The sequence below is a fragment of the Chiloscyllium punctatum genome, chromosome 41 (genome assembly GCF_047496795.1).
Source record: "Chiloscyllium punctatum isolate Juve2018m chromosome 41, sChiPun1.3, whole genome shotgun sequence".
In the NCBI taxonomy this organism is placed as follows: Eukaryota; Metazoa; Chordata; class Chondrichthyes; order Orectolobiformes; family Hemiscylliidae; genus Chiloscyllium; species Chiloscyllium punctatum.
The window spans coordinates 9,885,058-9,908,234 of NC_092779.1; the positions used below are offsets into that span (position 1 = coordinate 9,885,058).

At 40.3% G+C, this 23,177-nt stretch overlaps 1 protein-coding gene across 7 annotated transcripts in view; it reads right to left on the minus strand.

Moving 5' to 3' along the window:
- pign (phosphatidylinositol glycan anchor biosynthesis, class N) overlaps window positions 1–23,177 on the minus strand; it is a 160,711-nt gene that overhangs the window by 76,300 nt on the left and 61,234 nt on the right. For 6 of the 7 annotated variants that reach the window (XR_011954995.1, XM_072560350.1, XM_072560346.1 and 3 more), the window contains 8 exons: window positions 21,033–21,215; window positions 20,603–20,745; window positions 19,429–19,525; window positions 16,879–16,971; window positions 13,762–13,853; window positions 11,803–11,923; window positions 10,254–10,362; window positions 7,171–7,273 (listed from right to left, as the gene is read on the minus strand). Coding sequence is in view for 6 of the 7 variants with exons in the window: in XM_072560350.1 (XP_072416451.1) it covers window positions 7,171–7,273; window positions 10,254–10,362; window positions 11,803–11,923; window positions 13,762–13,853; window positions 16,879–16,971; window positions 19,429–19,525; window positions 20,603–20,745; window positions 21,033–21,215 (941 nt within the window). In the remaining variant the exon portion in view is untranslated. The remainder of the gene's footprint in view (window positions 1–7,170; window positions 7,274–10,253; window positions 10,363–11,802; window positions 11,924–13,761; window positions 13,854–16,878; window positions 16,972–19,428; window positions 19,526–20,602; window positions 20,746–21,032; window positions 21,216–23,177) is intronic. The other variant, XM_072560349.1, reaches the window with a different exon arrangement.

Below are 23,177 nucleotides of genomic sequence, written 5' to 3' on the forward strand. Positions count from 1 at the left end.
CAATGATCTGGCAGAAAGAATAGTCCAAACTTTGAAGGCAGGCTTAAAGAAACAGCCCACAGCTTCACTCAATATCAAACTTTCCTAGCTCCTGTTCGATTATAGTACCACCCCTCATGCAACTACAGGGATAGCTCCAGTAGACTTGCTAATTGGAGAAGATTCCACACCAGGTTAAACCTGATCTTCCAGGAACTGAGCATTGGGGGTGGGGCGGTGTCGACACAGCATCAGGAATGCCTATGCCAGACTCAAGACTCCTCTAACTGAGACAGTTTACTTCAGGAGACAAAGTTTGGTCTCAACACCGTGGCAATGGCCCTGCATGGCTAACATGCATGTTCAGTGCGAGGTCAGGTCCCGTGATGTACACACTTCAGGTTGGAGAGGCAATCTTGAACATGCACGTGGACCACATGAAAGCTGCAACGTTGCAAACGGGGCAGGAGCAAATATACCTGACTCCTCAGAACACCCAACAAGACTGTCAGAACCTGTGAGTTCACCCTCTCCAAAGACACCCCTGAAGACGAGATGGACAAGGCCTCAAAGCCATTACCACCTTAAGATGAATTTTAGCTGTGACGCAAGAGGTGGGCTATGGTCCAGTACACACCACCAGTATCCAACACAGAGTCAGAAGAACCAGACTTGGTGTGAAAATGCCACAGGAGAAGTCGCAGGAAAAAGAACAGGCCTATGTCCTAGGATGTAGAAAGGGAGGATATAATGATTAGAACAAGGTCAACTAGGAAGATGTCAATAATTGATCTCCCTGATTGGGCCAGGCTAACTGCCCCAGTCAGAGAGTCCTGGCTGACAGACATAAACAGGAGCGTCAGAGGTTCTAGGAACTGGCTCTGACCTAGCTGGGCCAGTATCATTTGCTGTGCAAATGCAAATAAAGATGACTTGGTGACAGGGTAGTGACGTTCATTGAGTTATTTCCCATGGAGAAAGAAGGGCCCTGCTGAAAGGCCCCACACCTTACTGTGAGACTCACTACCCAATGCTCTTTACTCCTGTCATTGGTTCCCCTGCCACTCCTGCACCTTGGATGGATGCATCACCAGTAATCAGAGTTAAAAAGTGTGGTGTTGCAACAGCACAGCAGGTCAGGCAGCATCCAAGAAGCAGGAGAGTCAACGTTTCAGGCATAAGCCCTTCATCAGGAATGTCAACTCTCTTGCTCCTTGGATGCTGTCTGACCTGCTGTGCTTTTCCAGTGCCACACGTTTTGACTCTGACTCTCCAGTATCTGCAGTCCTCACCTCTTAGCATCACCAGCAATGCCCACTGCCTCACTGGTGGCACTCACGAGTAATGCACAATGCCTCTGATTGGCCAGCAGCTCTCAGAAAGTGGTATTTCCTCCTCCATGATCCTCAATTCACAGAAAGGCCCACTGCTATCCACTTCAGTGCCTGAATTAAATCTTAATCCACTTCCCAAAAGGAAATAGCAAATGGGATCTCCACAGACTTCATTAAAAATGGTTCCCAAGACTTTGGTCAACTGTCCTAACAGCTCTTTGCGTCTCTGGGACAAAAATGTTTTTATCTGTTGCTTGTCCATCACCATGGTGAAATTTGCTATACTAAAAGGCACTGCACAGAGATTACCAGCTTTTGTGATTGATTAAATGAATGACCACCTAATATTTGATCTATGGTGCTGGTTGAAGAGCATTAGAAATTTCTGCTTTTTTACAAGCAACAAAAATTCTTGTCACTCAGGTAAGTTTCATTCCAAGTACAGCACATACTACATTGGAGTGACAGACTAATTTATGCTCAAATGGGACTCAAATTGAGAACCGTGCGAGTCAGGAATTATAACAACTCAGCTAAGCTGACAAACATAAAACCTGTTTAACATTGTCTTACCACAAAGATTTGGTCATTTCTTTCCTCTTTCCTATTTATAGTGGAATTTGTAATATGATTGCTAGTCTGACCCCAGAGATTTATAATCAGAATAGTATTCATAATATGTGGAGTGAAATCTGTAACTAGTGAAAGCAGAACTGGGTAGATCTGATAAATGTTTTGGTGTGAGGCAAATAATTAATTACTATTAGCAAAGCTAAAATAGCTGAAATTACCTCACAATCATCCAGTACTTAACCCTTATGTCATGATTAAATCTGCAGTGCATGTTGGAAACTGCAAATTAAACTCAGGAGTAAGCTTTGAGATCCATGATCACACAATCTGAAAATGTGCATGAAATTTACTAACCAATCAAATGAAATCATAAATAGATCTACATGATAACATATTGTGATGTTAACAGTCAGTTATGGTTTTATCCAGCTGCCATACAGTTTATTGCTTTATTACATTTATGAAAAGATAATTACTTTAATTAAATTTTTATTTGAAATCAAAAATGAAATATAGCTAGATAAGCCATGGCACTTAAATTTTTTTGGAAATAACTAAAAATTAATTGGCTAATTTGATAGATTTCTAAAGAGAGTTTTTATTGCTGGCAGCTCATCAACAGAACTTGACAATTTTTATTTGAGTAGTATTCCTACAGGATATTCAAAACATGGCCTCCATAGAAGGAGGACAATCATGTAGGTTTGTAATAAACAGTTTTGAAAAATAAAGGTACAGTGCCCGAGTGAAGAAAGTGATAGACAACAATGACTTTGTAATATCTAGCACTGGTTATCCATGAGGTACTGAGCCATCAACAGCAGCAGAATTGTACTCCAACACAATCTGCGATCTCATGGCCTGTTATGTCCCTTACTCAACCTTAAACGTCAAGCCAGGGGATTAAGCTTGGTTCAAAAAAAGAATACAGGAGGGCATGCCAGGTGCAGCACCAGGCATACCTAAAAATGAGTTGTCAATCTGGTGAAGCTGTCAAACTGGACTACTTGCATGCCAAACAGCAAAGCAGCAACTGAGCCCAACACATTAGTGCAAAAGAGCAGGTTGAAGTATTTACAGCAATCTTCAGCCTAAAGTGCAGAGTGGATGATCCATCTTGGTGACTTCCACTGATACCCAGCATCGCAGAAACCAGTCTTCAGACAATTAGATTTACTCCATGTGACATCAAGGTACAGCTGGAGCCACTGGATACTGAAAAGACTGTAGACCCTAACAACGTTCCAAAATTCACAAACTTGACTGCCCCAGTCAACCCATTGTTTCAGCCTGCTCATGTCCCATTGAACTTATCTCCACATACCTTGACACCATCCTGTCCCCCTTGGTCCAGGATCTCCCCACATACATTTGAGATACCATCCACGCCCTCCACCTCCTCCATGACTTCCGGTTCTCTAAGCCCCAAAAGCCTCATCTTCACCATGGACATCCAATCCCTATACACATCCATCCGGCATGACAAACGCCTCTAAGCCCTCAGTTTCTTCCTCTCCCGCCAACCCAACCTGTACCTTTCCACCAACACACTCATTCGATTGGCTGAACTAGTCCTCACCCCTCAACAATTTCTCCTTCGAATCCTCCCACATCCTCCAGACCAAAGGGATAGCCTTGGGCACCCGTATGGGCCCCAGCTATGCCTGCCTCTTCATTAGGTACATGGAACAATCCATCTTCCGCAGCTACACTGGCACCATTCCCCACCTTTTCTGCCTCTACATTGATGACTGTATTGGCACCACCTTGTGCTCCCACTAGGAAGCTGAGCAATTCATCAACTTCACGAACACCTTCCACCCTGACCTCAAGTTCACCTGGACCATCTCTGACACCTCCCTCCCCTTCCTGGACCTCTCCATCTCCATTTCTGGTGACCGTCTCAACACAGGCATCTAATTCAAACCCACCGACTCCCACAGGTATCTGGAATACACCTCCACCCACCGTCACCCGTAAAAACGCTATGCCTTACTCCCAATTCCTCCACCTCCACCGCATCTGCTCCCAAGAGGATCAATTTCATCGTTGAATTTCCAGATGGTATCTTTCTTTAAGGACCACAATTTTCCCTCCCATGTGGTCAACCATGCCCTCCAGTGCATCACCTCCACTTTCCACACCTCCGCCCTTGAACCCCACCTCAATAAGGACAGAACCTCCCTGGTCTTCATCTTGCACCCCACCAACCTCCGGATACATCACATCATCATCTGCCACTCACAAACAGATCCCATCACGAGGGATCTATTTCCCTCCGCACCCCTATCTGTGTTCCGCAGAGATCATTCCCTTCCTTGTTAGGTCCATGCTCCCTACCAATCCACCCTCCACTCCCAGTACCTTTCCTCGCCACCGCAAGAGGTGTAAAACCTGCGCCCGGCCCTTCCCCTCACCTCCATCCAAAGCCCTAAAGGATCCTTCCACATGCGGTAGAGATTTTCCTGCACCTCCACACACATCATCTACTGTGTCCGTTGCTCTTGATGTGGTCTCCTCTACTTTGGGAGACAGGACGCCAACTTGCGGAATTTTTCAGAGAACGTATCTAGGACACACACTTGAAACAAACCCACTGCCCTGTGGCCGAACACTTCAACTCCCCCTCCCATTCCGCCAAGTACATGCAAGTCCTAGGCCTCCTCCACCACCAAATTCTAGCCTCGAGGAAGAACACCTCATCTTCTGCCTTGGAACCCTCCAACCACACAGGATCAATGTCGGTTTCACCAGATTCCTCATCTTCCCTGTCCCAGCCTTATACCAGATCCAACCTACCAACTCGGCAGAGCCCTCTTGAACTGTCCTACCTGTCCATTTTCCTTCCCACTTCTCCACTGCACCATTTGCTCCAAACTATTACCATCACCCTCCACCTTCATCTACCTATCGCATTCCCAGCTACCTTCACCCCCAGCCCCCTCCCATTTATCTCTCAGATCCCCTGGGCCTCCCCCACATTCCTGATGAAGAGCTTATGCTCGAAACATCGACTCTCCTGCTCCTCGGATGCTGCCTGACCGGCTGTGCTTTTCCAGCATCTGCAGTCCTCACTTTCTCCCAACAACGTTCCAGCAATAGTACTGAAGACTTGTTCTCCAGAACTTGCTATACCCCTCACCAAGCTCTTCCAATACAATTACAACTGGCATCTGTCTAACACTGTGAAAAATTGTTCAGGTAAGCAAGACAAATCCAACCTGGCCAGTTATCAGCCCATCAGTCTACACTTGATCAACAGCAAAGTGATGGAAGGCGGATCAACGATGCTATCAAGCAGCACCTGCTCAGCAATAAGCTGTTCAGTGACACCCAGTTTAGGTTGCATCAGGCCACTCAAATCCTGACCTCATTACAGCCTGGGTTCAAACTTAGGCAAAAGAGATCGACGGCCCTTGACACCAAGGCTGCATTCAATCGAGTATGGCATCAAGGAGCCCTAACAAAACTGGAATCAATGGGCATCAGGGGGCCTGCTCTCCACTGGTTGGAATCATACCTGACATATAAAAAGATGGTTATAGTTGTTGAGGGTCAGTCATCTCAATTCCAGGACATCGCTGCAGGAGTTCCTTAGGGTAGGTCCTAGGCCCAACCATCTTCAGCTGCTTTATCAATGACCTTTCCTCCATCATAAGGTCAGAAGTGAGGATGTTTGCTGATGATTGCACAATGTTCAAGACCATTCACAACTCCTCAGATAGGTACTGAAGCAGTTCATGTTAAAATGTAACAAGATCTGGACAATATCCAGACTTGGGCTGAAAAGTGGCAAGTAACATTTACACCACACAAATGCTAATCACTGACCATCTCCAATAACAGACAGACAATCTAACCACTGCCCTTTGAGATTCAATGGTGCTACCATTACTGAATCCCCCACTGTCAAACATCCTGGGGGTTATCATTGACCAGAAACTCAACTGAACTCACCACATAAACTGTGGCTACAACAGCAGGTCAGAGGCTAGGAATACTGTGGCGAGTAACTCACAATTAAGTAACTCCTGATTCCCCAAAGCCTATCCACCATCTACAAAGCACAAGTCAGGAGTGTGATAGGATACTCCCCAGAACAACACTCCAAAAGCTTGGCACTACCCAGGACAAAGCAGCCCACTTGATTGGCACCGTATCCACAGGCATTCATCCCCTCCACCATCTATTCTCAGTAGCAGCAGTGTGTACTATCTACAAGATTTACTACAGAAATTCACCAAGGACTCTTAGTCAGCTTCCAAACCCACGACCATTTCCATCTCGACAGACAAGAGCAACAGATACAGGGGAACATCACCACCTGTAAGCTCCCCTCCAAGCAACTCATCATCCTGATCTGGAAATATAATTGCTCTTTGTTAATGGTCACTGGGTCAAAATTCTGAGATTCCCTCCCTAAGGACACTGTGGGTCACCGTACAGCAGATGGACTGTAGCGGTTCAAGGCAGCAGCCCCTGCTCAGCAATAACCTGCTCAGTGACACCCAGTTTAGGGCAATAAATGTTGGCTGGTCAGTGCTGCTGATATATCACTAGTGAATTTTTAAAAAGTGTAAATCCTTCCATTCACTTTCTTCCTTGTCATTGCAGCACCCAAAACTTAAGCATTATTTTCATATGCTCAAGCCAACTCCTGTGACCACAATCAATATTAATTGTCTATATCAATTGTGCAGACTGCTCAGTTTGCACTGGTCTGCACTTCCACACCACAGAATGCCAAGTCACAAATTCCGTCACAGGAAAAGGAAAAGAGAGTGTACTGAGAAGTGAACATCTCTCATTTGAAGTCCAAGGCATTTTTTTTTTGGTTGGGTATTGTTAATTTGATGTTCTGATGGGGACTGGTCCAGTGCCCTATTTGAATACATTACAAAACACAGTTATTGCATAACTCTGATATCAAAGTATGATTTTAGGTGTACACTTTAAACGAAACTGAATCAATTAGATCATTCAAAACCCTGCTGCACACAATAATCCTGCTGCGTTACAATTTGCTATATGCTGTCTTCAATTACGTACAGGTGCATTTAATCAGACAAAACATATAAAATATTCTTGATTAAACAACCAATTTTAATGACAGATCAGGAGAGAAGCATAGAAAATAACACATAGCTTACAGAGCGTTCAAAGAGATGGACTGTACTTGGTATAAATTTACCCTCCAAAAAAGGTACTAAGCTTTCAGACTTGGTATTCTAACATTCTCCCAGAAATTATTAGCGGCAATGTGACTTATAAAGAAAAAGGATACCCTGTGCTGAGCAAGAGGTAGGTTGACATCAACGAGAGATTAATGCTTAGCAGTCGTTGGAAGAGTAATGTTGAGCTAAGCAAAGGAATCAGTAAGGAGGAGGCTGTAACAAAACATAATGAGGCAAAATCAATAGTGCTGCAGTGTCAAACAGCAATATAAAATGTGGTATTACATCTCTGAAAGGGTCATCCCTTTCACATTTACAGCTTATTAATTATTCTATGATGGCTGTAATTTCTGGTTGATCAGGTGTTGCATTTGTACAGCAGCAAATATTCATGTACAAGAGAACTTTTACTTGACTTCAAAACCAAATGTTCCAGTAAAATCCCTCATAGTTAAAAAAATTGTGAGCAAGATTCCACACACAACAATGATGTTGCTTGTGGGGGAGGCTAAGTGTTGGCCAGAATGCCAGGAGAATTCCCCAGCTACCTGCAAATCACATTACTGGAGCTTTAACGACAGCATGAGGGGTCAGGACAGGTCAATCTCCAGTTTAATGTTACTTCCAAAAGAAGTAGTCTCAAATGGTGTGACATCCTTCAGCAATACAAACTATACGGAGGAAATGGCAGGTGTTAAACTTTGCATCCATAATCAAGGTTGAACAGGAGCACACAATACCCGTAAATAAGGGTATAAGTCAAGAAGAAGAACTATGGATTTAATGGAGTTCTATGGAGTTCAGAAGAAATGCAAATGCAGAAAAGGATGGGAATTAAGATGGACTAATCTCTGGGATTTGATTGCTTCAGCCCCACATTGAAAAAATAAATAGATGAGAATTTTGCAGGACTATTAGTCATAATTTTATCAACCTCTCTAGATTCAGAAATTGTGTCTTCAGATTGGGCAGTGGCAAACTTTACTCCATTTTAAAAAAAAAGAGTTGCAGAGAAAAATTGAGTCACGGCAGACCTGTCAATTGAACATCAAATTTAAGAAAGCTACTCAAAACTATGACCAGAGACAGAGTTAAAGAACATTGGTCAACTATCAGTTGATCAATGTGCTATCATGGACTTGTGAAGGTTGGAGCATGTCTGATTAAGCAAGGGGAAATTTTTTTTATTTGAGGTGGTCAACAACATGCAAGGTGTTGGGAGACTATGGATGTTGTCAATATGGAGTTCCAGAAGGTATTTGACAAGGTTCTCCACCAGAGATAATTAGCAAAAATGAGAGCACATTGTGTTTGAGGAAATCTTCTAACATGATAAGTAATTATTGGGAGGCAGAAAAAACAGAGTTGGGATAAGTGATCTGTTCTTAATTTTGCACATGTGACAGGTCAGATTCAGGAACTTGTATAGGGTCCTCAACCATAAATATTAGTGATGTACACAAAGGAATCAAGAGTTGCATTTCAAAGTTTGCAAATTTTACTAATTTTGAGGCAGTGAGTTACATGGCAGGAGCAGGAATTCGCACAGAGACGCACGCAGACAATATGAGCAGACAAAACTATGGCAGACGGAATGAAACATTGAGTTATTACTGCAGATGCTGGAATCTGTATTGAAAACATGAAACGTTAGCTTGCTCTCTCTCCATGGATGCTGCCTGACCCACTGTGATCTCCAGCATATCTTTTTTTCAGTACAGATTCCAGCACCTACAGTAATTTGGTCCTACACATCAGCACAAATGAAGAGTCATCTACACTTGAAATGTTAGCGTGCTGTCCCTCCATTAATGCTGCCGGATCCGCTGTAATCATCAGCATTTCGTGTTTTCAATATGAAACTACCCACTTTTGATCCAAGAAAGCAAATCAGAACATTTTGTTAGCAGTGCCGAAACTAGGAAGGGTGACGGACAAAAGGGATTGTTAGCCATGCACTAAGGCTGGCAGAGATGTAAAGAGGAATCAAATGTGCATTTATCTCTGATGGTGGATATTTCACTGAGGAAGTGATAATTAGATTGGACTTTGATTAGAACCTATTTGGTGTATTGCAGTTATTTCTGTGTATCTTAGCAAACATTCTTGTGCATTGGGTGGAGGTTGGGGGGGCGGGGGGGAGGGTAATAGTGCATATTTATCATACTCAAGAAATTATGAAGATAGGTTACATAAACTAAATTAGAAAATTGAGGGTCAAAACAACTGAGGAGTTCATATTAAATGATTTAGTTGGTTATTTACAGAAAATCAATTTCCTTTGTTGGAAGAATCCAGAACAGGGGATGTAGTCTTAAAATAAGAGCAAGGCCATTTAGAAGTGAAATCACAGAGGTTTTGTTTTCACAGAAAGGGAAACAGAAATCAGAATTCACTCTAGGAGAGGCACCTGGAGGTCAAATGGACTTTTCAAACGGGTTAATAGCTTTTTGTTTGGTAAGAGCTGTCAAAGAAATGGATCAAAGGCCATTCAAATCCTTGGATCTATTTAGCAGCTCCATTTTACCAATCAACCTGCATCTCGATTGGGTTTACCCCCAAATCTCTGGGCTAGAACTTCAATCCGCTCTTTCTGATTCAAAGGGAATAGTTCTGCTACTTGCGTTTGATTTAATATAAAAACTGGCTTGTAGAAAGGGTGGGTTTCTTGTTACAATTCTACACTTGCACCTGTATCTGATCCAATCACAGAGATTGGCGTTGTAGTTGATAATGTTCCGGGGACCCAGGTTCAATCTTGCCAAGGCAGAGGGTGGAATTTGCATTCAATTAGAAGCTGAAATTAAGAGTCTAATTACCATGAATCCATTGTGAACTGGTGTAAAAACCCATCTGGCTCACTAATGCCATCCTTATCTGGTCTGGTCTACATATGAATCCAGACTCACAGCAATGTAGTTGACTTTTAATTGCCTTCTGAGATGGGCAATAAATGCTGGTCCAGTCTGTAACGCCTTCATCCCATGAATGGATTTAAAACAAAAATCAGATGCTTGTGTCCTGTATTGGTTCTTTGATAGAATTATGCTATTAGTCGTACTCCTCTCTCTTCCTTCAGACAGTAGTTCCAAAGTCAATTAAGCACCTCCCACCAAGCCCACAAAACCATATGGCAACGCATAATCACAAAGAATCAATTTTGTTCGGAAAACTTCCTATAGCACACACTCACCAAGCGTTGTCCAACTGATGATCTGACTGGCTAAAGGAAGCCCATGTTTATCGGCCAAACTGGAGTGTGTCATGTTCACAACATAGATTGATAGAACAATGCTTGTGATCTGCAAATGAATACCACATTTGTGTTAGGTTAAATGTTGCAGTTCCCAAAACATCCTTATGATTCAAGCATCCTGACAGGAAGATATTCTCACAATATAATTCACCAGTGATTTTAGTTCAGCTGTGAAGTAGGGAGAGCTGCTAAGTGAAACCGCTCACCCAGAAATGTGCGTGTCAGAGGGCTGCAAGGTTAAAGATAAGAAAACCCAATTACTGCAGAGGTGAATTTAACGCATCATCACCAACTACTTCAAGAAAACCTGAGCAGAAAATTGCTTGCTGTCCCAGGCTTGATATATAAACAATCGTACCAAAATAAATTGAAATGGATTACACGTGTATGCTATTATAAATAATTAAAATGAGTTCAAATGCAATGCCCAAAACATGAACTAAAAGTCTTGTCATCTGACTGATGAGGAAAACTTTGCTTTGCCCTTCTACCCATCATTAATTTGTTCTCCCAGTGTCTCCATACAGCATCCTAATTGGCTGCTAGGATTTCACTCTGTGCTGCAAGATTCTCAGATTAAGGGTCCGTGACATTTAAACTGTAATAACTTTTGTTTTAAAAAATAATTTGAAAATGAAAATAGTCTTGAAATTAAGGGACCAAAACAAAAAGAAGGTAGCCAAGGTTACTGCTCCTCATGGATGCTACATGAGTTCCTGATGTGAGATTCGTCGTTAAGGTTCACTCATGAATATTGGCAACTTAAGGGAGTAAGGAATCTGACAGCGCCTGGACAGGCGAAAATGAGAGAAGAGTTCATAGCGTGCATGCATAACAGCACTTCTGAGACCAAGAAAACAAACTGGAAACTGAGGTGGTTTCTTTTTGGCTTCTGCAATTTCTTTCTTTTTCTTTTCCATTGATAACCAGCAGTACGAAGTTGTATTGAAATTATTTGTGCAGATTTAACATGTTAAATTGTATATTTGACAAACCTGGTGAAAATCATTACTCAGAGCATTAACAGAATATGGAGGCTTGGGAATATTAGATTAGATTACTTACAGTGTGGAAACAGGCCCTTCGGCCCAACAAGTCCACACCGCCCCGCCGAAGCGCAACCCACCCATACCCCTACATCTACATCTATCCCTTACCTAACACTATGGGCAATTTAGCATAGCCAATTCACCTGGCCTGCACATCTTTGGACTGTGGGAGGAAACCGGAGCACCCGGAGGAAACCCACGCAGACACGGGGAGAACGTGCAAACTCCACACAGTCAGTCGCCTGAGGCGGGAAATGAACCCGGGTCTCAGGCGCTGTGAGGCAGCAGTGCTAACCACTGTGCCACCGCCTATTAGTCAATTACCATCCACAAAGCAGCAAGAAAAAAAATTAATTCTTTTTTCAAACGCCTCAAGGTAATTAAAGGTGTTAAATCTAAAAGTACAGGATGAGGAAAATAAAAGTAAATATGCAAACCTGTGCAGTGTATACACTTCTGTTCACTAGTGTTGTAGTTTCAACTGATTTTGCCATTGGAGTCTTGAAACAACTGAGGAAGATGAAGCTGCAGATGACAGTCAGTATTCCAGCTCCAGTTCTGTTTCCAATAAAAGACAACAAATTAAACATAGGCGTTCTCAGGGCCACAGGACAATCAGCCTGTCTTGTTTGTCAAAAATCACAGAATGATGCAGCACCCCAGGTGGTCAATCAGTCACTTGTGTCCTGTATTGGTTCTTCGGTAGAGCTATGCCATTAGTTATACTCCTCTCTTCTTTCCAAAAATTCTCCAAGGTTTACCTTTTCGAGCATATTTCCAAATTCAAGTATATGTCATTTTGGTTAATTATAAATTAGTAAAATATATTCCAACACTGAAAATCTTACTGTTTAGCCTTTGACATGGTGCAGTGTGTTTTCCTACTTAATGAAATGGTAATTTTATGCTAGATATTAGGGATCTCCTCTTCCCACAGAAAGGATATGATTCGAGCAATAAACTATGAAATATGAAGAAGCAGAAATAAAATTGTTGGTTGCATTTAAGGAAGGCTTGATTGTTCCATCGTTTCAACCCTCAGCTCTGTTCACCTCCTTTATTCCATATTCCTTAATACCCTTATTGCATGAAAATCTCTAAGCTTAATCCTGAGAATTTCAATTGACAAATACCCTCAGATTTGTAGGCGATCAATTTCCAATTTTTCATGACCCTTCACATAAAACACATGACCTGTTTTTCACACTTAAATGGTCAAAGCTCTAATCTTTTGTGTTCCCCAATCTAATTTTGGATTCAATCAGAGTTAGTAATTCTTTCTTTACTTATCAAATCAATTTTCATTTTGAAAAGTTGATTAGATCACCCTTCAATGTTCTAAATGCAAGCCAAATTTATGCAATCTGTCCTCTTGTTACAGCCCTTAAAACTTTATATTGGTGAATCAGCAACGTGCTTTCTCTGAGGCTTCCCTCAAGTCCAGTGCCTGAAATGAATGATCTGTCCAAGAGTCTGAATCACTGAGATGTAATTCCTCCTCTTTGAAATCCAATCCACTCAAGGTAAAAATCACCATTCCTTTGGTCTTTTTCGTTAAATTTTGTGCCTGTGCATCAGCTTTTAATGATTTGTTGCACAATAGATCTTTGCGATAAAAATCTTTTCACTTGTCCACAGTTCTTTGTCTCTCACCATAAAGAAAACACTCTAATTCACCTATTCTGATCTGAACTGATAAACCTCATGTATGAAACTCTATCTCTAAGTGACTGGAGTGGGAGATAGAACCAATAATTTCTTAAATCATGTCTCTCTCTTTCAATTCTTTGCTTATTGAAACCCTGTTTCCTTTCTCTCACTCTATGCACTCCTCACTTCTCTGCTCATTCACATCTATCAATCAACTCTTGGTCCAATTCTCTCAAATTTACTTTGAAGCATTCAAAGTTCTATTCAAGTAATATCAAATTGGAATGAAGAAGGAAGCTATCTTTTTCTCTTTCTCTCCTGGTACAGAAATCCTCGTCAATTTGCTCTCTCCCTATCCGAAGAACCAAAGTTAATTGCAAAGACCCCCAGTATTGCCCCAGTGTTGATTGTTCAGTTCAGTTTGCACTGAAGGCTTAACCTTCCTGGTCTATGCAGCACACTACACATATGTCCAAACAGCTAGGCAGTTTCAAGCTGAGCAAACATTAATATTTTAAAATTACTGAAGAAGTTACAGATTCAATAATTTTATATCACTATAATAGAAGTACAATGCTCTGCTTTGAAAATGATTTCTTCCTCAATTATTATTTAAAACATAAAAGCTCATATTTTATTTTTCTTTGCACCTACATCAGGATACCACTCTATTGAATTATGCCACCAATCTCCAAGTGACATTTAAAATTAAGTTTTGTTTCAAAAAAAAACTTGAGCAAACTTACACAAGAGTAATATTGGGACTCCTGCCAACGACTGGCATCAGTGGAAACACAGCCAGGATGGAGCTGAAAAAGATCCAGCTTAAAGACATGACCTAAGGAGATTAGAATACAACAAAAAAAAACAAAATTAACAAAAACTGTATTGATATACCAAATTAATTTTACATATTTTATAGCTAATGCAATGATATGAGTCAAAGGACTACAACATTGTATTTCATACATTCAAATTTAAATTTAAATGAGATTGACCAATGTGTAAAGAAAAGTCATATGTCATTTGTTTTAGGCTCATATGTTTGTGTAGTAAGTGCTATAATTACTGAAAAAGAACAAGTGCCATCTCTGGATCTATTGAACAGTGTATATACAAAGCAAACAGATTTCCTCTCCATTTTCACTCAGCCAGGACCATAATGACAAGAATAAAGTACTAGGATTCAAATGGATAACATTTTTAAAAATGGGACCTTTATTATTTTTGATACCATCAGAAAGTCTCGCCATTGCCTGCACAAAATGAAAATTCAGGAGCAGGGTGAGTGACCTTGTTCCTGCCAACTTGCCTGCTTGAGCAGACTCCAAATAAACCCAGGCCAAAGTGTTAAGGTTTTCAATGACACTTGCTATGCAGCAATTCCCAGTTGAAGAGAGAGAGGGGGAGGGACAGCGAGTGTGGATGCGCACGTGTATAAAATGATGAGGACAAATTACAATTTGTTTCTGATGCTTTCAATCCTCAAATAGTTTGCCAATAATGCAATGTTCATCTATCAAAATACCTGATCTGCAAAATATCACAAGGCTAACAACACTTGGAGATTTACAACAGGTGCTTGCATCCAATGCAAGGAAATGAGAACAGAGAGAAAAAGATGCATCTCATATGATATTAAGTTCTATCCATAAAATGGATGATGAGAAAAATCAGCCATTACTGGGATAAAACAGGATGATGCATGGCTGAAAATTTCAATAGTGCCTTCTACTGAACAGCACTGGTCGAGTGCAGCAAAGCACTTTCCTGTCTTTAGATTCAAAATACAGAAATCACAGTAATTGGCATGTAGCTTGCTGTTCACCTGACTTCATAATGCTCAGTACTGAAATGATATTCCATTCATCCACTACTGACTAAGAAATAAGCTTAAAGAGACTTTAAAGGCAAACACTATAAATTGCCAAGAAGTTTACTTTCCAAAGACAGTTACAAGAGCAGTTAACTTGGGGCGGCACGGTGGCTCAGTGGTTAGTTAGCACTGCTGCCTTACAGCGCCAGGGACCCGGGTTCAATTCCCACCTCGGGCAGCAGTCTGTGTGGAGGTTGCACATTCTCCCTGTGTCTGCGTGGGTTTCCGGTTTCCTCCCACAATCCAAAGATATGCAGGTTAGGTGAATTGACCATGCTAAATTGTCCATAGTGTTAGGTGCAGGGGTAAATGTAAGGGAATGGGTCTGGGTGGGTTGCTCTTCGGAGGGTCGGTGTGGACTTGTGGGCTGAAGGGTCTGTTTCCACACTGTGGGGAATCTATTGCCCAAACACAAAGTGTGTTTGTGGTACGTCATGTTTAAATGGATTAAAAAAACAAACTGCAAGTAGTGGAGATCTGAAATATAAACAGAAAGTGTTGGTAATATCAAAGAGAGCTTTCAGGGTCTGATCTTCTCCAGATAACACAGACATGGAAGACTGCCTAGATTTAGAGCTGCATAAGATAACATAGCACATGCTTAATTTTTTTTCTCTCTATGTAGCTGGCTTTTTCTGAAGCAGATAAGTAGTGTGAAGCCAGAGGCGTGACAGACACCATTTAACATCAAACATGGCCAACCAGGAGACTGTCCTTACCGCCTACCACAGGTATATTGGAAGGATATGTAAGTTGATAATCAACCTGGTTTGACATATTATAAATGCACATTCCATGGTCACCATGTGTGGGATGGAACTTGAACCTGGAGGACCTGGTTCAGATGCAAGGAGGGTAACCATTACACCACAAGATCTCCTATGGTGAACATATGAAACATTGATCTCAAGAACATTTCAAACACAAAGAGACGCCCACATTTCACCAGTCTGTATATTTGTGATTTATCGTTGATAAAGCTATTAGTATTCAGTTCATTCTATAGAAAGAAACACAAAGACAGAAACAGGAAATATTTGGAATGCTCAACAGGCTTGCAAAAATTTCTCAAGAAATAAAGTTAATTCAGTGAGTCAAACATGAAATACCAATCTATCATCCTAGGATGCCAATTGACCTGCTACACATTTCCAGGACCTCTGATGGAACTTCAGATTTTCAGCATTCTCCATTTTGTTTTAATTCTTGGTAAAACATACAGCTAATATTTGTAAGTTTCCCAATGAATATCTTGGTATGATTTTTAGTGTAACCAGCATTGCAATACACGTTCTCATGACTAGTCACTGGACAAGAAATGTTAACTGCATTCTCTTCACAGATCCTACCAGACCTATTGAGATTCTCCAGCAATTACTACTTTTGTAATGATTTCCAGTATGTGAAGATCTTGGTTTTTTTTTCATTCATTCATGGAATGAGGATGTTGCTAATCTAGCCAGCATTTTTGCCCATCCCTAATTGCCCAGAGGGCAGTTAAGGTCAAATGGAGTCAAATGTAGGCCAGATCAGCTAAGGATAGCAGTTTCCTTCCCTAAAGGACATTAGTGAACCAGATGGGTTTTCCAACAATCAACAATGAATTCATGGTCATCATTAGACTCTTAATTTCAGATTTGTTTTGAATTCAAATTCCACCAAGGTGGGATTCGAACCTGGGGCCCCAGAACAGTCCAGTGATAATACCACTAAGCCATCACCTCACCCTTTATTATACTACATGTTGTTGTGATCATGTGAAATTTGGCACTCTAGCACTTGTCCTGATGAGTGCAAATTGAAAAACTTCGACAACATCGTTCTCTTTTCAGGAATATACAAGCTCTGTACTGCTGAGTGGAAGTATGATTTAGGCTTAGGTAAATATATGCATATAGATAGTGTAACTGAAATATCTTTCAAAAAGAAACACTTTTTCATTTAAGGATATATAGCATATTAGATGTGTGAACTAAGAGATGGGCACCTTGTTCTGCCGCAACAGCTTTGAATGCACTGGCCAAATGGCAAACAATACCAGCCCAAACGTGAGGACTTGCCGGTAGAAAAAACTTGCAATCTAAAAACAATAAACATCCTACCATCAAACACAGATGCAAAGAGATATAAAGTCAGAAAAACTATTAAACAAAGCACAGATGAGCGAAATGAAAACATATTGCAGTGGCACAATGCATGATTTGCCAATACTCAGAATTTAATACTACTAGTTGCATGTCTGTTTCTTGCAATGGAACGTAAATGGTTAAGAGATACTAGCACTGCTAAATGTCAATAGGTTACTCTTACAGAGGCACACCAGGACGGGCTTTAATTATTTCTAATTAAATGTTCTAAAACTGCAACAATATTCAAGATGGATGTGCACAATTATGAGTAATTTTACTCAAGCATGATACACGAAATCCATCAGAAGGGTACTTTATAGCTTAAGTGATGTACTACATAGAACATTTCAACTGTAGCTCAGACAGAACATAATTTGCAAAAAGTACCTTAGTTCAAATGGGAAAGATTATGAAAGATAATGAAGGTTTGTCTTTTATTCATTCATGGGATGTGGGCATCGCTGCAAGGCCAGCATTTATTGCCTTTCCCTATTGCCCTTGAGTTGATGATGGTGAGCTCTGCATGATCCCTATAGTCCATGTGATGAAGTTACTCCCACAGAACTATTAGGGAGGTTTCCAAGATTTTGACCCAGGCATACGAATGGCTATTGCTTTTATTTAATCCTCTTCACTGAATACCCTATTAACTTCCTTAGGTAGGTAAACATATAAAAGTGTTGTAAATAAACTCTTAGCATCATCACAGCCTGTATCATTTATGCTATTAGCCATTCTACCTTGCCTGCTGATCCATACATAAGGAGTGTGATGTCGAAGAGCTGATCAGAGGGGACACTGGGATGAGGATTATCAGACATTCGTTCACAGTATCCTGGAGAGGGTTATTTGAATATAACAATTATTGATCGTTTGAAAACCTGAATTCATTCTCAATACCTCAAGTTATAGGGTAGGTGAAATAAACCATTTATCAAACTAGTCCATTCAAATGCTACATACCTCAGTGCTTGGCTGCTATGTGAATCTAATGTATTGGGTAAATCTGACTCAATGTAACACACCAAGACTGTTTTCGCACAAAATAGGCAGAAATCTTACAATCTGACCCAAGGACCCCTGAATCTCTTTTGCCAATGGGCATACTGCATTATTTAAGAAGCTGGTTGCAGCAATGTTGGCCATGTTCTTTCCTGCTCTTCACTCAGGATGAGTCTGACTGAACCAAAGTGCCTCCTTCATCCATATTTTGTGAGGTGTCTCAAATAACAAGGAATGGAGTACTTTTCCACTCTTTATCCTGGTCATCACCACTCAACTCTTCCAGGTCAGCATAACATGGGTTAAAGTACAGAATAAAGGACTCTTTTCTTGACCTGATCATCTTATTCCATGAAGACTAGTGAGGGGTGATGGGGAAGATAAAACTTGCAAAAATTTCAAAAGCAAACCCAATTATCTATTTCTGGTTTGACTGGAGGCGGGTTGGGACTCGAGTTGCCAGTCTTCTCTCAGAAGGCCTCGTGTAAATAGATCTTTAGAGAAGAATGCATGACTCCATTTTAATTAGATTTTAGTTTAATACATGGAACTAACATACAACTGAAAGATAGCAAGAAAGGCTAGAACCATGAGGTTAATGACTTCATAACATTGATTGTGGGCTAGGAGGAAGAGGAGTACATCCCCCAGGGCTGACAAGCTAACCTTCATGTTGTTGGACCTTGACATTACCTTGCTCCTACTCCCACAGCTTGCTGTCCTCCCCAAATCAGGATTTCAGACCGACTAGCATTCACTGCACCCAACTGCCTTCCTATCAGGCAGGGTGATAGCTGACTAATCTGGTGGATTTTTTTGGCAGAAAACCCATTGAAAGGGTTTTAAAACACCCTACAGTTAATATCTACAGGATGCTTGGGAAACCTAACTTTTCAGGTTTTGCATCAGGAATCTTTCCCTGTCCGGTCTCTTTCCCACTTGAGTAAATGTCTGAGCCAGTGCTTTTAAATTCCACACAAAAAAAATCCCAAACCATTCTACTATTAAATAGAAGAGACAGCACAGAAACAGGCTACTCAGCCCAATCTGTGCACTCTGACATTTATGTTCCATCTGATTTTTCCTCATCTAACTCTATTGTTTATCCTTTCTGATCTAACTCTATCAATATAACCTTCAAATTCTTTTTACTTAACATATTTATCTAGTTTGCTCTTAAATACCTCCAATCACCTCTCTCTTTGGTAGTTTTAAATGTAAATGTACTTATCCTCAGATCTTTACCTCATGTGAAAGACCATCACAAATCATTGATCATATTATGCTCAGAACTCATATCTATCAAAGTTGAGTTCCAAAGCATGAGGACATTCCCTTTAGTGATGAAAAAGAGTTTCATCCATAGATAAGAAAACAATGTTAGCGAAGTAGTTTATGCTACTTACCATTGTTTCAATGCCCAGGATAAAAAGTATTAAACAGCCCATGGATTTTGCAGGATGAGTTAAAACTAAATTGATTACATTTTGAATAAGTGTAAACCTGTTAAACAAATCAAAACAATAGGTTATTATTTTGGTTCAAGAAGATCATTGAATGTCTACTTAATTTCCAATTCACAAATAACATTTACAAAAAAAAATCAGAAATCAACATTCTTAAGATGAAAGTCATAACATAGGATACATGAACAGCATTTGCTAGAAATACACAAGTCAGAAGTAGCATCAAGTAGCACTAATAGTTTGAATTTTGATTTTCCATGCAGCAGGATTTAGTTAGGAGACTTGCACAGGCCACAAAGGGAATGGTCAGAGCCACTGTCTGCCTCTGGCCACTGGATATAATCTACACAGCACCACTGTGAAGCAGTGCTGTGAAAATTTATTGCCCTCCCCTGCTGTTGGGACAGGTGAGGTAAATCTATTTTTATAATCAATTTTTAAGCAATTCCATGTCCTAAACAACCAATTACTGTTTCAGAACTTTCAGGTTCTTAGAAGTTAAAAGTCTCTGCGGTAAATAATTCAATCAAACTGGAGCAGCATTTTCCACTTTCATAGCTTGAATATTATTATTTAACTCTTTTTGCCTTAATGCTGAGACATATAATGAATGATCTGGTAGCCTTTTGTTTGGAATAAAGAACCATGAGCTAATTAAAGCTTTTTGCCCAATTCTAGAATTGATAAAATGCTGAAATTCTCTCTTAAATATATAAAATTGTAAATAATTTCAGTTTTTAAACAGGATACCATAGTGAAGGATGTAAATTATAACTGCACATTGCAAAGCTATGCCTCCAAATAACATGGACCTCAGTTTATCTTGTTTCCATAATGAAAAATATCGGCACACATTTTTGCAATTGAATTTTGAGTGAAAAAAACTTCTGTTAAAAACAGCCACAACAAAATGTGTTGTCAGCGCAGCAGCAGTAGTGGTATGCTATCAACATGCAAGACTGCCAACTAGCAAATAAACAAAAAGAAAAATAAAGACAACAATAAAGGTGGAAAAAAAGTCTGTTCACGTTCTTCGTCACAATTTTTTGGCAGCTTTTCACTGCTATGAAGCCTAAGAAATATAACAATCAGATCTAAATTATTTCCCACTTACTCCTTTATTACTGCGTACCACACTGGGACTGGCAGCAGGCAATAAATGTAATAGGTCCATGGACAGCTCTGAATCAGCAGCAATAGCGTTATCACCACACCAGCCCCAATGAATATTGCAGGAAGGTGATCGCTGGAGGATAGCTGTGAAGTACATGAAATTCAACATAGATTTGCAGTGAGGTAGAATAGCTGCCTCTGAAATTACACAAATAATTCAGACTGAAACATGTCGAGGAAGCAGTGGCAATAATCACTTTTAGTGATTTCAAACTGCCATACTTTTAACTGTTATGAGACATTTTAATAGGCTCCAAATTATAAAAACAATTTTACAAGATACAAGTAGATTTTCTTTATTTGTTAAAGCTTTCTAAAATTATTGCTAAGGATAGGTATTTTTGATACTTTATTGGGCCCTTTCCACCTACCTTGTCCAGCTGGCAAATTGGTTTGTTTAGTTTTGTGTGGTGTTTGGCAATCAACACAAAAGCGTAAGTTGTCCAGCCCACAAATCCCAGCACTACACTGATTCCCAAGAAGACTCGATCATAGGTGTGATAGTAAGACAGTCCTTCCAGGGCAAGGTTTATTAATGACTTGCAAAGATTAATCTGTGAGATAAAATGTGATCAATGGAAATTATTTTATAAACAAAAGACATTGCCCTTAGGCAGGATTATCAAGATGTATGTTAATCCAGTAGAATTTTCATGTCAATGAATATCTATTATCAGTTCCAACGTGGTGCACAGCAATAAAGGTGCGAGTGTGAAATAACTTAGACCTGATGGCCAAAATTGTCTTGTTTCAATGCAATGAAAAGATGCAAATACTGTGCGAAAGAATGTAGTGTAACGTTTTAAAAAACCTTTTGGCTACCAGTATTGGTATAATGATACAGTATAGATTGAGACTGAACGTATTTTGTTGTGGCCGTTCTTAACAGAAATTTGCTTTACACAATTAATTATGATATATATGTTTTCTTAAAGCAATAAAATGATGATAATACCACATTTGCATGGCACTGAAGTCAGGTAAAACTCCAGATTGAGTAAGGATGGGAGCTCTCTTTAAATTAATCTGTGAACCAGTCAGGAATTTAGGACAACTTGATAGCTAGATTGTCACTTTTACTGATAGTATTAGAATGTTATATCAGCATTTCTAAACAATTTCTTCACACAAATACAGTAATTGAAAACTGGAACTCTCTCCCACAAGAAGCTGCTGAGGATCATTTATTTTTTAAAAATTTGAATAAATTTGAGATTCGTCTATTGTAAACTATTAAGAAAGATAAATAAGTTGAGATAATATCGGATAGTGGACCAGGCTTGGAGGAAGCTGAATGACCTCCTCCTTTCTCCAGGTCCCTGTGCTGGAATTTTGTCTCCATGACCAACCTAGGTCCATAATTACTTGAAGGGAAAGCCTTGTGGTATTATCGCAAGACTACTAATCTAGAGACCTTGTTAATGTTCTCGGGACTCAGCTTTGAATCTCACTATGGCAGGTAGTGGAACTTGGATTCAATAAGAGTCTGGAATTAAGAGTCTCACGATAACCATGAAACCATTGTCGATTGTTAGTGGTTCACTAATATACTTACCTGGGTTGGCCTACATGAGACTCCAAACCCACAGCAATGTAATTGACTGTTAACTGCCTTCTGGACAATTATGGACTTTCAAAGCTCATGAATGAATAAAAGAAAAATTGTTCCAACTGTAGTGTCTACACTTATTCTGGTGCTCTTCAGACAGTAAATGGGGAAGTCAGATAATGAGAGGATTAGTTTTTCCATGGGAATTGAAACCATGTGCTGGACCTTACTGGAAGCAATATTCCCTCCAGCTAGAATGTTGATCAGGAGCCTTCTCATGAAGGGTCATTGACTTGTTCGGTTTGGGGCTTCTTACCCATTCCCACCCCCCTGTAAATCTCACTTTAGACAGCTACTGGCTCTCAACTCTACATTCTGTAGCAGTGCCAGGTTTATAGCCATTTCCTAAGGTAAAAGAGCTAATCGGGGCTGGACTGAAAAAAATTCAGGAATGAGGGGAACAAAAGGGATCAGCTTTGAGAGGCTGTATCTTTGCTAGAAATGTTGATGAAACTAATTCCTGGAATGGGAGGTTGTCAGATGAGGAAATGTCGAACAGACTAGGCTTGTGTTCCCTGGTGTTTAGAAGATTAAAAGGGGAATTGATTGAAGCACATCATATTCCAAAGGAGTCTTGACAGGGTAAACATGAAAAGGATGCTTCCTCTTGTGGTAGAATCTTGAACTAGGGATCACTGTTTAAAAATTAAGGGTCATTCATTCAAAGCAGGGATGAGGATTGAACTCTACTCCTGAAAAGGTATCAGAATCAGAGCCTCTGAATATATTTAAGACAGAGGTACACAGATTCTTGATTAGGAAGGGAGTGAAAAATTATTAGGGATAGATTAAATATGGAGTAATCAGATGGGCCATAATCTTACTAAGTAGCAGCGAGGGATCAAGAGATGAGTGGCGTACTCCTGCTCCCAATTTTTACATTTGTATGATACAGGGAACAACCAAA